At 40.6% G+C, this 12,288-nt stretch overlaps 1 protein-coding gene across 2 annotated transcripts in view; it reads left to right on the top strand.

The window, feature by feature from the left end:
* The window catches only part of Agxt2 (alanine--glyoxylate aminotransferase 2), a 36,071-nt gene extending 34,653 nt beyond the window's left edge, over positions 1-1,418 (top strand). For both annotated transcript variants that reach the window (XM_021726607.3, XM_005325641.5), the window contains exon 14: positions 706-1,418. In XM_021726607.3, coding sequence (XP_021582282.1) covers positions 706-813 — 108 coding nt within the window. In that variant the 3' untranslated portion in view covers positions 814-1,418. The remainder of the gene's footprint in view (positions 1-705) is intronic.
* Positions 1,419-12,288: the final 10,870 nt, after the last annotated feature.

Genomic DNA, 12,288 nt, shown 5'->3' with positions numbered 1-12,288 from the left:
TCTGGTGGTGTCATCAGGCATGCTCTGTGACTTCCTTAACACTTCCCAGTCATGTGAGTTGGAGGAAAGCAGTTCAGTTATAGCTTTAATCAGGCTGAGACTGGGCCACGTGGGTATTAGCGGCATAAAGGTGGAAATGCAAGCAAACTGAAAGGGCAGGTGAGAGCATACTTCAGTCAACTGTGTGCTCCAGGCTGGTAGGAATGAAAGGAAGAGATCTGAGTGGGGAGAAAGACCTGAAGATAATGAAGGGATGAGGAGACTGGGGCTTGGGGTGAAAAGGGTAGGTAGGTATAAATGGGAATCCGAAATTGGGTTATTCTGGTGAAAAGAAGGCTCATGACATTGGTTTTTGGTGTGAGTGGATGCAGAGAAATAGAGATAACAGTTCTGAGAGTTTGGTCCATCAGAAAAATGAAGCTAACTGGTTGGGTTCTATAAGCATAGAGGGAGGTCACCTTGGTGATGGCAGTAATTGAGTGTAGAGAGGCACTCAAGATTTCAGGAAAGGTGGTAGACAGACAAGGAAGTGAACAGATGACAAAAAGAAAAACATTTGGAGATGGTTCTGGAACAAAGAGAAGGAGATATGAGAGAAATGTAAGAAATGTCATAAAAACAATGTGGGAGTCTTAGTTTAGTGCATTTTCCTCAAAGCCATTTGGTTCTCTGATGATTTGTTGCTCTATTTTCCTGTCTTCCCAGACCTTCCGCATCGCACCCCCAATGTGCATCACTAAGCCAGAAGTTGACTTTGCAGTGGAAGTATTTCGTTCCGCCTTAATCCAACACATGGAGAGAAGAGCAAAGTAGAAGTTTTAGAAATAAAAAAAACTCAAGCCTTAGGAACTTCCCACTTCTATGCAAGAGTGAATCTGAGGAATTTCAAAACCACTGGCATTGGGAGTAAACCTGCAGCTCCCTCAGTGGTTGTAAAAGACATCTGATTGCCTCCTGGCCATATTTATTAACAGAGCTCCTATTATTGAGAATTCAATCATTAGAGAAAAGGATCTCTGTCTTTAGCGTAGAGAATCACTCATATTTATTCTACAGCCATTTGATTTTCCTTTGCATTAATTAGTTTTGGAATGAATATGTGGTACTTTTTTGGCCAATGAATCCTGAAGGAAAATCTTTTGGTGGAGGTGCCTTCAGGGAAAGGCTTCTCTGCTTTACTCTTCAGCTCAAGAAGAGATGTCTTCTTGTTGCACTGAAAACACCTTATGTTGAAATGGGATTCCTGGAACCACATTATTTGCCTTGGAGCCAATAGGAAAAGCCTGATTGCTGAGGTTGGAAGATAAATGGAAGCTGAGCATTTACTGATGCTAATGAAGCTCTGATAACCAATCCTGGAGCCACCCTACCACAGGTCTTCTTGATATATGAAAGAATAAATTCATAGTATTGCATGAGTCCTTTTAAGTTTTCCATTATTGCAGCTAAAAGCATTCTAATAAATGGGAGAAGGTGGGCTGGGATTGTAGTTCAGTGGTAGAGCACTTGCCTAGCATGTGTGAAGCACTAGGTTCAATTCCCAGCACCACATAAAAAAAAAATAAATAAATAAAGATGTTGTGTCCATCTATAGCTTAAAATATTTTTTAAAAAGAAATGTGACCTGAATTTTTTTAAAGAGAGAGAGAGATAGAGAGAGAGAGACAGAGAGAGAGAATTTTTTCATATTTATTTTTTAATTATTGGCGGACACAACATCTTTTGGTTTTTTTGTATGTGGTGCTAAGGATCGAACCCAGATCAAATGCATGCCAGGAGAGCGTGCTACCACTTGAGCCACATCCCCAGCCCTGACCTGAATTTAAAAAGAAAAAAAAAAAAGAAAAGAAATAGGAGAAGGAATTTTCAGAGCTTTCTTTTCTTCTTCTCTATTCCCACTTCCATGATCCCAATCTGGTCTAAACCTTCATTACTCTTACTGAAAAAGTTTCCAAGTCCAGAATTTCTCAAACTTTAGACATGCATTAATGATATAGTTGGGCACAAACTTTAGACATGCATTCATTTAGAATATGCATTCATGATCCCCTATGTGTGCGTGCTGCTTGTCTTAGAATTGACAGTGGTTTTTATTAATTTAACATTTCGTTTGGATACACTTAATTATAATTAATCAGAAATCAACATTTCTGGTCATAAGGAGAAAGTAGACAGAAAAATACAGTGAACAATAAGCAATGCAATCCAGTTCTCTCTGGTGAGACATAGATGTCTGCAAATGTTCTCAGCCTGAAGAGAATTTTGTTCAAGAGTGATGTTGGAGAGTATTTGAGAGGTGTTAGAAACATATTGGCAAACTGAGACCTTCTCCTCAACATACACAGAAGAGGTTCTGGAGAACTGAAAGGGACATAACTTTCTCAGCCTGTGATTGGATATTTATTTAAAGCCGTGTCCTGATTTGAAGCCACATCCTGTCTACGCCACTGAAATGTCTGTTCGACTAACACATCCCACATATCACTACCAGATTTGTTTCCATCAGACAGTGACTTAAACATAGCATCCCCTTAGCACAAAACCTCCCAGTAGCTCTCTATTGTCCTCCTATATCCAAATGGCGCCAACACCTCAGAAACATTCAGTCTGGACACTATGGAAAGGTCTAGAGTTCCATATTTAGTTCTTGATTTGCTATAAGTGAACTTGATTAAGCCTTCAAATTTCTTCTTAACTTCAGTTTGTGCCCAAGTGTATCAACACTTGCCCTCGATACCTCCTGGAGTTGTGCTGGGAATCAAGTGAGCCGGGGATACAGTAGTTCTTTACAAATTGATAAACCACATGAAAAAGAAATTCAAGCTGCATTTCTCTTCTTCCCTTCACTATAAAATTTTTCCCAAGGACAAGTTTTAGGCACCATTGATACTTATTTGCCTCCCATCCACGCCCCAACCACTAGGATCTCATTCCTGCCTCTCAGTCCTTGGAAACTGCCGTCTCTGAAGGCCACTGGTGACTTCTTTATGCCCAAAACATGTTTCCTTTGAAAGTTTTTTTTTTTCTCTAAACAATGGCTCCTTCTTGAGTAATATACTCCCCTGGTGTCTGTACTGTGGACCTTCTACCTCAGATGGCTCTTTCCCAGCTCTTTCCTGGCAACCCCTCAACTATGACAGTCTGCCCTGGTCTGTCTCTTCTTCCATGCTATACTTTCCTTATGAGCAACTTATCCACTTCTGACATCTCATCTACTTTAATTATGTTGATTTTTCAAATATTTATCTTCAATCCCAATCTTTTTTTCTGAACTCCAACCTCAAAATTATAGCTCTTTGGACATTTGCATTTGAATGTCATAAGAACATTTCAGTTTTTATCTATTTATGTGTTTCCTTGTTTATTTTGGTATTGGGGATTGAACATATTAAGCTTGAGCTACATTCCCAGTCCTTTTTTTTTTTTTTTTTCGTCTTAGGCAATATCTTGCTAATTTTCTCAGGTTGACCTTGAACTTACAATCTTCCTGCCTCAGCCTCCTTAGTCCCTGGAATTACAGGCACTGGAGCCACCACACCTGGCTCACATGAATATTTCAAACTCAACAGATTTCACACAAGACCTACTAAGTCTTTCTCCTCCAATGGATCCCTTCTTTATTAATAGCATGATTTTTTATCTCAGATTCATAATTCAGATCATTTTTTCCTTCAAGATATTCTTTTGTTCTTCCTTTAACTAAGTTTTGTAAATACCTTCTTTAACATGACTTTTCTAATATCACCCACTTATACCAAAACTGCCTCAATTTGGGCCATCATCTTTCCTAAACTATTTAAGCTACCTCCTCACTGGTATCCTTCCCAATCCATCCTCCACCCTAATACCAAAGCCAATTACTTAACTCATAAATACCATCGTGTCTCTTATCCCTTCAAGCCTTTGGGAGCTCTCCACTGCTCATGGAACAAAGTCCAGACTCCAACACCATGGCATTCCAGAGCCTTCACAATTTGCTTCCCAATCAACTTTTTGAGCCATCATTCTTTCCATATAATGAACTTTGATTCTTGGTTTCTAAAGTTCATTAGAATGTACTTCTAGTGAACTTTTCATCTTCAAGATGTTCCTCAGAGTGCCAGATATCCACTCCTGGAAAAAAAGGGCTAAGAGTTTTAGTCTTTTAGATAAATTCCTATGACATATTCCTAGTTAATCTCCCACTTTCAGGGGATGCCTTAGTGTTAAAGTGTCTTTGCCTGTTTTCTGTCACTCAAACTGAATACCCAAGACTAAATAATTTATAAAGAATAAAAGATGAGCCAGGTGCAGTGGTGCATGCCTATAATCCTGATGACTGAGAGGCTGAGACAGGAGGATCACAAATTCAAGGCCAGCCTCAGCAATTCAAAAAGACTCTGTCTCAAAATAAAAAAGAAAAAAAAGTTGGATGGAAATGTAGCTCAGTGACAGTGCCCCTGACATCAATCTCCAGTACCAATAAATATTTTTTTTTTTTTTGCTCATAGATCTGGAGGCTAGAAAGTTCAAGATCAGGTGGTCACAACTGATGAGGACTGTATGCTTCTCAATTCATGGTATGGAAAGTTAAAGGACAGGCAAGCACATGTGGAAGAAAGAGAACACAAGGGATGGACTTGCTTTATAACAGCCTGTTCTCACAGTAACTAATCCAGCCTGGCAAGAATGAGAACTCACAAGAGAATGGCATTAGTCCATTCACAAGGGCTCTGCCCAAACACCCCCACTTGGCCCCACCTCCCAACATGGCAGCACTGAGAACCAAGTCTCAACCTGAGTTTGGGTGGAGACACAATGTATTCAAACCATAGCACAAAGCCAGGAGTGAAAGCCCAAAAGGTACCCAAGACCTGGGTCTCACTTTGACTCTTCCAAGGGTGCTTGGCTTTCCCCAAGCTCCTGTGGATCAGGATACACTGTAACTCCTTCTTGAAGGGCAGTGGAGAACTGAAGAGGAGCAAGCACCAGAGGCAAGGGAGCAGGGAGGGCAAATGCTGGGCGGTAGAGCACAGTGGGCCATTCAGTTCTCCCATTGGCTTATCCACGTGAAGGATTCCTCCTCCTTTCTGTTTGGAGTCGTGGGCAGGAGCTTAGCACCACCATTGTTCTCCCTTCCGATTTCTGCTCTACCCACCAGAGGTGGGATATACGCCAGCTTACATAAGGCAAGGAGCCCACATACTTGCCAAGCGCTTTTTTATTTCCTTCCTTGTTAAAATAGTCTAAAGTGAAGATAATGAACACTTAGCGACTGAACTTTTTTCCACACGAGGAACATATTGTCAGTCACGTGATTAGAATGTAGCATTAAAAATGTGGGCCACTGTTTAAAAACAATTGAAATGCCAATCCAATCAAGAGGAAGTAATTTTTTTTTAAATCACATGAAGCTTTGGTTATAGCATTAACAACCATACCATTATTATAAAATAATACCTATAAATTCATAATATGATCATAAACTGCATTCTTATTTGTATTATAAAATCTTCATCTTGTATATCAATGTAATTACTAACTCTCTAGTATAGATGTCCTTCAGTGTCCTAGGCGATTGGCTCCAGGACCTTCTGCAGATACCAAAATTCAAATATTCTCCAGTCTGTTACATAAAGTAGCATAGGACTTACATATAGACGAGGCACATCTCCTGTATACTTTAAATTATCTCCTGATGATATATAATATCTAATACAATGAAAATGCTAGTATTGTTTAGGAATCATGACAATTTAAAAAGTCTGTGTGTGTTCAGTACATATGTAAGTTTTTTAAAAATGTTTTTGATCCATACTTGGTTGAATATATGGATAAGGAATACATGGAGAATGAGGGTGATAAACCCAACCTGATCTTTTATTAAATTGGGAGCCCTCTCACCACAAAGCCATAAAAAGCTAATTTCGGCTTTACTATAAATTACTGCAAATTCTGAACTTGCTTGGAATGCCTGCCTGTGCCTTGAACTCACCCATGCCTGGCTCTCTGACCAGATAGCAGCCCTCTCTGAAACTTTAGTGACACCTCATAAATATTGGCCTTCCCTGGCCAGACAACGACCCTCTCTGAGGCTCTAATGGTCTTCATAAATTCTGATGTTGGAGCCAGCAAAAATTGTAAACTACCATTAGTGTGATGCTTGTCAGAGTTCTGTTATCTGTAACCCCCCTTTTGTGTAACTTTCTGGGCTATAAAGCTGGGCTGTAGGAAAGCTGGGGCTGCTGTCTTGTTCCTGCCGTTTTGGGAGGAAAAGGCAGTCCGGCCGGTCGAAATAATAAGCTTGCTTTAATTTGATTTTAATTGGAGTCAGTGGTCTTTTCTTGCGTCCTGGTCTAACAAGGGACTACTGTAATTCAATTGTCCTCAAAAGATCTCTCCAAACCATGGGAGAATATAAATCCTCTTCCACCTTTCAATCCCATTCAAATCTCACTTTCCTGCAAGGAACGATAATAAAAAAACATCTCAAATCTCACTTTCCTGTAAGGAACGATAATAAAAAACATCATCAGAATATTAACAGCAGAGCCTCATAGTCAGCATCTGGAAGTGGTGTTGAAAGATTGCTGGTTCCTGCAGCAGTAGTTTGCTACTGGTTAATTAAGGCAGAAGGGTCACTTTCAACTAACTGAGGCACAATAGTGAAAATGGTAATAGCATCTCAACAGAGACAGAAGGGCCACTGAATTAGCTGATTGAAGTTATGGAAACAAAATCTGTATTTTATCAATCCCTTTGGGTTTAGTAAGGATAAAGTTGGTAAAGTTAGGTCAGGTTGGAGGCCAATGTAGGAAATGTTTGGCAGATCTGAAGGTGTTGGGAGAGGAATCCAGGATGGAGAACAGCCACACAGAGTGTTATGGTTTGGATGTGAGGCATCCCTGCAAAGCTCACATGTAATACAATGCAAGAAGGTTTGGAAGACAAATGATTGGGCTATAGTCTTAACTTAACCAGTGAATTAATCCCTGATGAAATTAACTGAGTGGTAACTGGAGGCAAGTGGGGTGTGGCTGGAGGAGGTGGGGCATTAGGGGCGTGGTTATTGTGTATATATTTTGTAACTAGAGAGTGGAGTCTCTCTCTCTCTCTGCTTTCTGATCATCATGTGAGCTTTTGCCCTCTGCCACACTCTTTTGCTATGAGACTCAAGGAATGGAGGCTGCTGCCTATGGATTAAGACCTTTGAAACTGAGAGCACCCAAATAAACTTTTCCTCCTTTAAAGTTGTTCTGGTCACATCTTTTTGGCCCAGCAGAAAACACACACACACACACACACACACACACACACACACACACACACACACACACAAAGATCTCCAGAACACAGTATAATCAAGAACAGAACAGCATGGAGGTGGGGGGATGAGGACAGGTTAGGGAGGATCACTGCAGACAGAGCTACTAAAAAATGAAGCTTAATTAGATGGAACAACTTGACACGGATAGAGCCTGCACAACCTCTCCATGTGGTCTGTTCTGGGCAAGTGAACCTGGCTGAGCTGCAGCTTTCTCATACCTGAAGAGGACAGTGTCACCCACACAGCACTTGGGAGAATCTGAATGACCAAACACATGGCAGTGCTTTAATAACCTTAATTATCTATAAAACTCCCTGCCTCCCCATCAACTCTCCAGTGCTAGTGTTGGAACTCGGGGCCCAGTACATGCTAGGTTAGTACTGTACCACCACTGACTACACCCCCAGCCTGGAGTCCCAGCCTTGTGACAGAACTTCTATTACTGTCTTGGGCTGCTGCTTCTCAGGTACACATCTTTTCTCCTTTGCTGGATTCTGCTGGTAGGATGTCAGCAGATTTAGTACCTAACACACTTCTCCTCACAGGGAAAAAGAAAACTAATTCCTAAAGGTGCTGTGTGCCTTTTATCCATAGGTTTACGACATTTTAAGGCAGCAATCAGCCCATCTGAAATAAAGGCTGAGTCAACTGATAAAGCTTTTATGTATGTGTTTATATAAGATACATAAAAGATATATTTAGAAATGTGTGTAACATGTCCTTAGAAACATACGTAATAAACGTGTTGTCAGAAATATGTTTAGGGTCAGGAGTGGTAGTGTAAGCCTATAATCCCAGCGACTCAGGAGGCCAATAAGCAGAAGGGTCAGAGTCACAGTCTGCAACTTCTGGGTTTAATCCTCAGAGAGGAAGAGAGAGAAAGAAAGTACTTAGACACATATTATTTGTGTATTTAGAGTTTTTGTAATTAAGTACAACATACTATTTTAGAAAAAAAAATCACTCTGAGGTGAATTGCAAGGACATAATAAGCCAGGAAGAATCTAGAAACCTCCCGAAATCTCTTAGGCATTCTCCAAGGGGGCCTTGCATTCTCCTTAGGATCCCCAACTCACATCCCTGCCCCCTACTCTCAGCAAATGACTTTGCATTTGATTTAACAGAAAAACAACACATCCAGCAAAACCTCTCTCTCTCACCTGCCTAAAATCCTCTCCTGCCTTGCTGTCCTCTGCCTCTTGCTTGTTCAGATGACTTTCTCAGGCTTTTTCCCTTCCAGGCTGGTCCACCTCTTTCAGGGTTCTGCAGAAGTCACTCAGCCTGCAACAGTGCACCCCCTCACCCCTCACCCAGGCTTTAGCAGCTAATGCTTCCTTCCTCCTTCACAGAGCATATTCCCTCCCATGGCCAGGTTATTGTTCTACATAAACCTTTGCCCTCCCCTGTATATTCTTCAAGATCTTGCTGTGCCAGTTATTCTGTGCTGGATTTCCAACTTCTACAATCTTTGGGATTCTTCCTCTCAGCCTATAAGCACACTTGTCTTTCCCATTAAAAAAAAATATATATATATATATATACCCTTTTCCTAAAAATGCTGCTCCTGGGAAAATGTGGAGGCTCTGCTCTGTCATTTCCTCCCCTCTCTCAGTCCTCTGCAGGCTGGCTCCATGAATCTCTTCTTGTGAAAGTGACCAATCACTCCCTAGTTGCCCAATTCAACAGAAAACTGCAGTCCTCATGCTGCTTAGCATCTCTGTGCTATTTGAGACTCTTGGTCACAGTCTTTCGGAAATTCTGTTCCCCTCTACTGTTTAACAATGACTTTCACCGCCTTCCATTCTTTTGCCTTTCTAGTCCTTTGCATTCACCTACATTGGTTGTTGTTTCATTGCTTCCCATTGCTGGATACCACAAGGATCTTGCCTTAACCTCTTTTAGTCCTTCTGTCACCCATTAGCCAGGACGGCTTTGCCATGCAGATGCCAAGGACACCAAGCACCAAACACATCTCCAAGGCAACCTCCTCTTGAACTTGCAGATTCAGTCAGCAACTGATGGCTTGAAGACTTCAAGCTGAGTGCCTGCTGCATGTCATCCTCCCATGGGCACATGCACACCTAACTGCCAGGGCACTGTTTGATCCTGTGCTTTCTGCCTTATACGTGTGGTGTAAGTTACTCCTGCACCACCACTGCTCGGACACTTAACTAAACTTTTGATTCCATCTGCTCTCCCAGCCATCTCTTTGTGGCCCCATTATCTGCTGGTCATAGCTTTCCTGCCGCTTCTAAGCTGCCCTAGACCTGGCTGACAGGGCCTATGGAGAACCTCATTGCTGGCCCTGGCAGGCATTAGACCTTTTGTGTCCCCCTCATTGCTCTGTCCCCTTCCTTGTCACAGTGCCCAGACTAACAGTCAACACTCATCCTCAGTCTTGCAAAAGCTAAGGATGTGGCTGTTCCTGTTATCTACGTCCTCTTCTGCTCCAGCAAAAAGCCCCTGCTTGCAGGCCCTGTTGATTGCTACTCGAAGCAATTTTTTAAAAAGCAAGGAGGTAGGAGGTGAATGGAAACCATGCCAAAAATGAAGAATTTTTAGGATTCTTTTTTCTTCCTAAGATGGCACTGGGGAATGAGGAATGGCAAGTTAAGTAAACTTCAACAAGAGCGTTGTTAAAAACCACTGTCCCCATTGAGGTGATCTCCAGCTAGTTCCATTCAGCACTCCCACCCACCAGGACCTGGTGAAGGAGGGGCCTGATCCATGATTCTCCCGTGTCCTCTGCCAGTCCTGAGCAGAAAAGCCACTTTATTCTTGAGAACACCCAGGCGTCAAATCCTAGACCCTGGAAGCCACCTCCAATAAATGCCCTCCTTTCTTTTTTGTAGCAATATCCCACCATTCATCTTATTTTTATCAGGGAACTCCCTTCCTGGCCTTGACCTCTCCATCTCTTCTCTCATTTCTCCCAATAGAATCTTACACCCAGAATCAGCTCCTCCCTGACACTTCCAGGAAGGACTGCAGAGATGTAGAATTTGGGTAGAGAGAAGCAGGATGCACTTTCATTCAATCCTTTCTGTGTTAAAATTTTGAAAATTCAGATTTTGCCGCTCTTAAAAACATCTTTCAGAAATACAGAATTGTGCCATCTAGGTGCACCATTTTAAAAGAATTTTTTTGTTATTCTAATTAGTCATACATGAAAGTAGACAGCATTTTGATGCATCTTATATAAATGGAGTATAACTTCTCATTCTTCTGGTTGTACATGATGCAGGATCCCACCTGTCGTGTAGTCTTACGCATATAGGGTATTAATGTCTGATTCATTCTACTATTTTTCCTACCCCTATACCCCCTCCCCTCCCTTTACTCCCTCTGCCTAATCCAAAGTACCTCCATTCTTACCTAGCCTCTCATCCCTTATTGGTGAATCAGCATTCACCTATCAGATAAAACATTTGGCCTTGGGTTTGGGGGGATTGGCTTATTTCAGTTAGCATGATATTCTCCAACTCCATCCATCTACCTGCAAATTCCACAATTTCATTCTTCTTTAAAGCTGAGTGATATTTCGTTGTGTATATATACCACATTTTCTTTATCCATTCATCTGTTGAAGGGCATCTAGTTTGGATCCATAGTTTAGCTATTGTGAGTTGAGCTGCTATAAACATTGATGTGGCTGCATCTTTGTATATGTTGATTTTAAGTCCTTTAAACCAAGGAGTGGGATTGCTGGGTAAAATGGTGTTTCCATTCCAAGTTTTCTGAGAAATTTCCACACTACTTTCCATTACCCAATCAATAAATGGGCTAAGGAACTGAACACACTTCACAGAAGAAGAAATACAATTGATCAATAAATATATGAAAAGAAAATGTTTAACATCTCTAGCAGTTCAAGAAATGCCAATCAAAACTATCAAAGATTTCATTTCACTCCAGCCAGATTGGCAATTATCAAGAATATAAGCAACAATGAATGTTGTTGAGGATGTGGGGAAAAAGGTAAACATTGCTGGTGGGACTGCAAATTGGTGCAACTACTATGGAAAGCAGTATGGAGATTCCTAAAAATATATTTGTAAAAGATAAAAAGTTGAAAGACTCAAACTCCTGATTACAAAACTTATTCCAGAGCTACAGCAATCAAAATGGTGTGATACTGGTCTAAGCCCAGACATATAGGCCAACAGAATAGGACAGACAGACCAGAAATAAACCCACACATATATGTTCAATTGAGTTTTTTGTGTGTGGTGCTCAAAATTGAACCTGGGGCATTATGCATGTGAAACAAGCACTCTACCAACTGAACTATATCCTCAGCCCTATGTTCAATTGATTTTGACAGGGAAGAAAGAATTAGACCCTTCCTTTATGATACATATAAAAATATAAAAATTAAACCCTAAATAAAAACTTACACATAAGAAGTAAAACTATTAAACTCTAAGAAGAAAACACAAGTGAAAATATTTATGGCGTTGATTTAGCAAGTATTTCTTAGCTATGACTCCAAAAACATAGTTAACAAAATAAAAATAGATAAAATAGCCCATTCAAAATTTAAAACTTTTGAGCATCAAAGAAATCTATCAAGAGAGTGAGATAGAGTATGTAATGGGAGAAACTATTTGAAAATCACTATCTGATAATGCCCAGATTATATATTGATACCCAAGATATATAAAGAACTCCCATAACTCCATATTAACAAACAACACATAACTTTAAAAAATGGGCAGAGGGCTTGGTAAATGTTTGTTCAAAACAGGTATATAAATGGCCAGTAATTATATGAAAAGATTTTCAACATCCATAGTTATTAAGAAAATGTAAATCAAACCCACAATGATACTACTTCATATCCATTCAGATGGATATTATTTAAAAAAGAAAGAACAAACCAGCAAGCACTGATAAGAATGAGGAGAAATTGGAAAACCTGCATGTTGCTAACAAGATATGTGTTTTCTGCTGTGAAAGAGTTTGGTGATTCCTAAAAGAGT

This window comes from Ictidomys tridecemlineatus, chromosome 1 (genome assembly GCF_052094955.1).
Source record: "Ictidomys tridecemlineatus isolate mIctTri1 chromosome 1, mIctTri1.hap1, whole genome shotgun sequence".
In the NCBI taxonomy this organism is placed as follows: Eukaryota; Metazoa; Chordata; class Mammalia; order Rodentia; family Sciuridae; genus Ictidomys; species Ictidomys tridecemlineatus.
The sequence above is the reverse complement of the archived record's forward strand: the minus strand, read 5'-3'. Positions and strand labels throughout refer to the sequence as shown.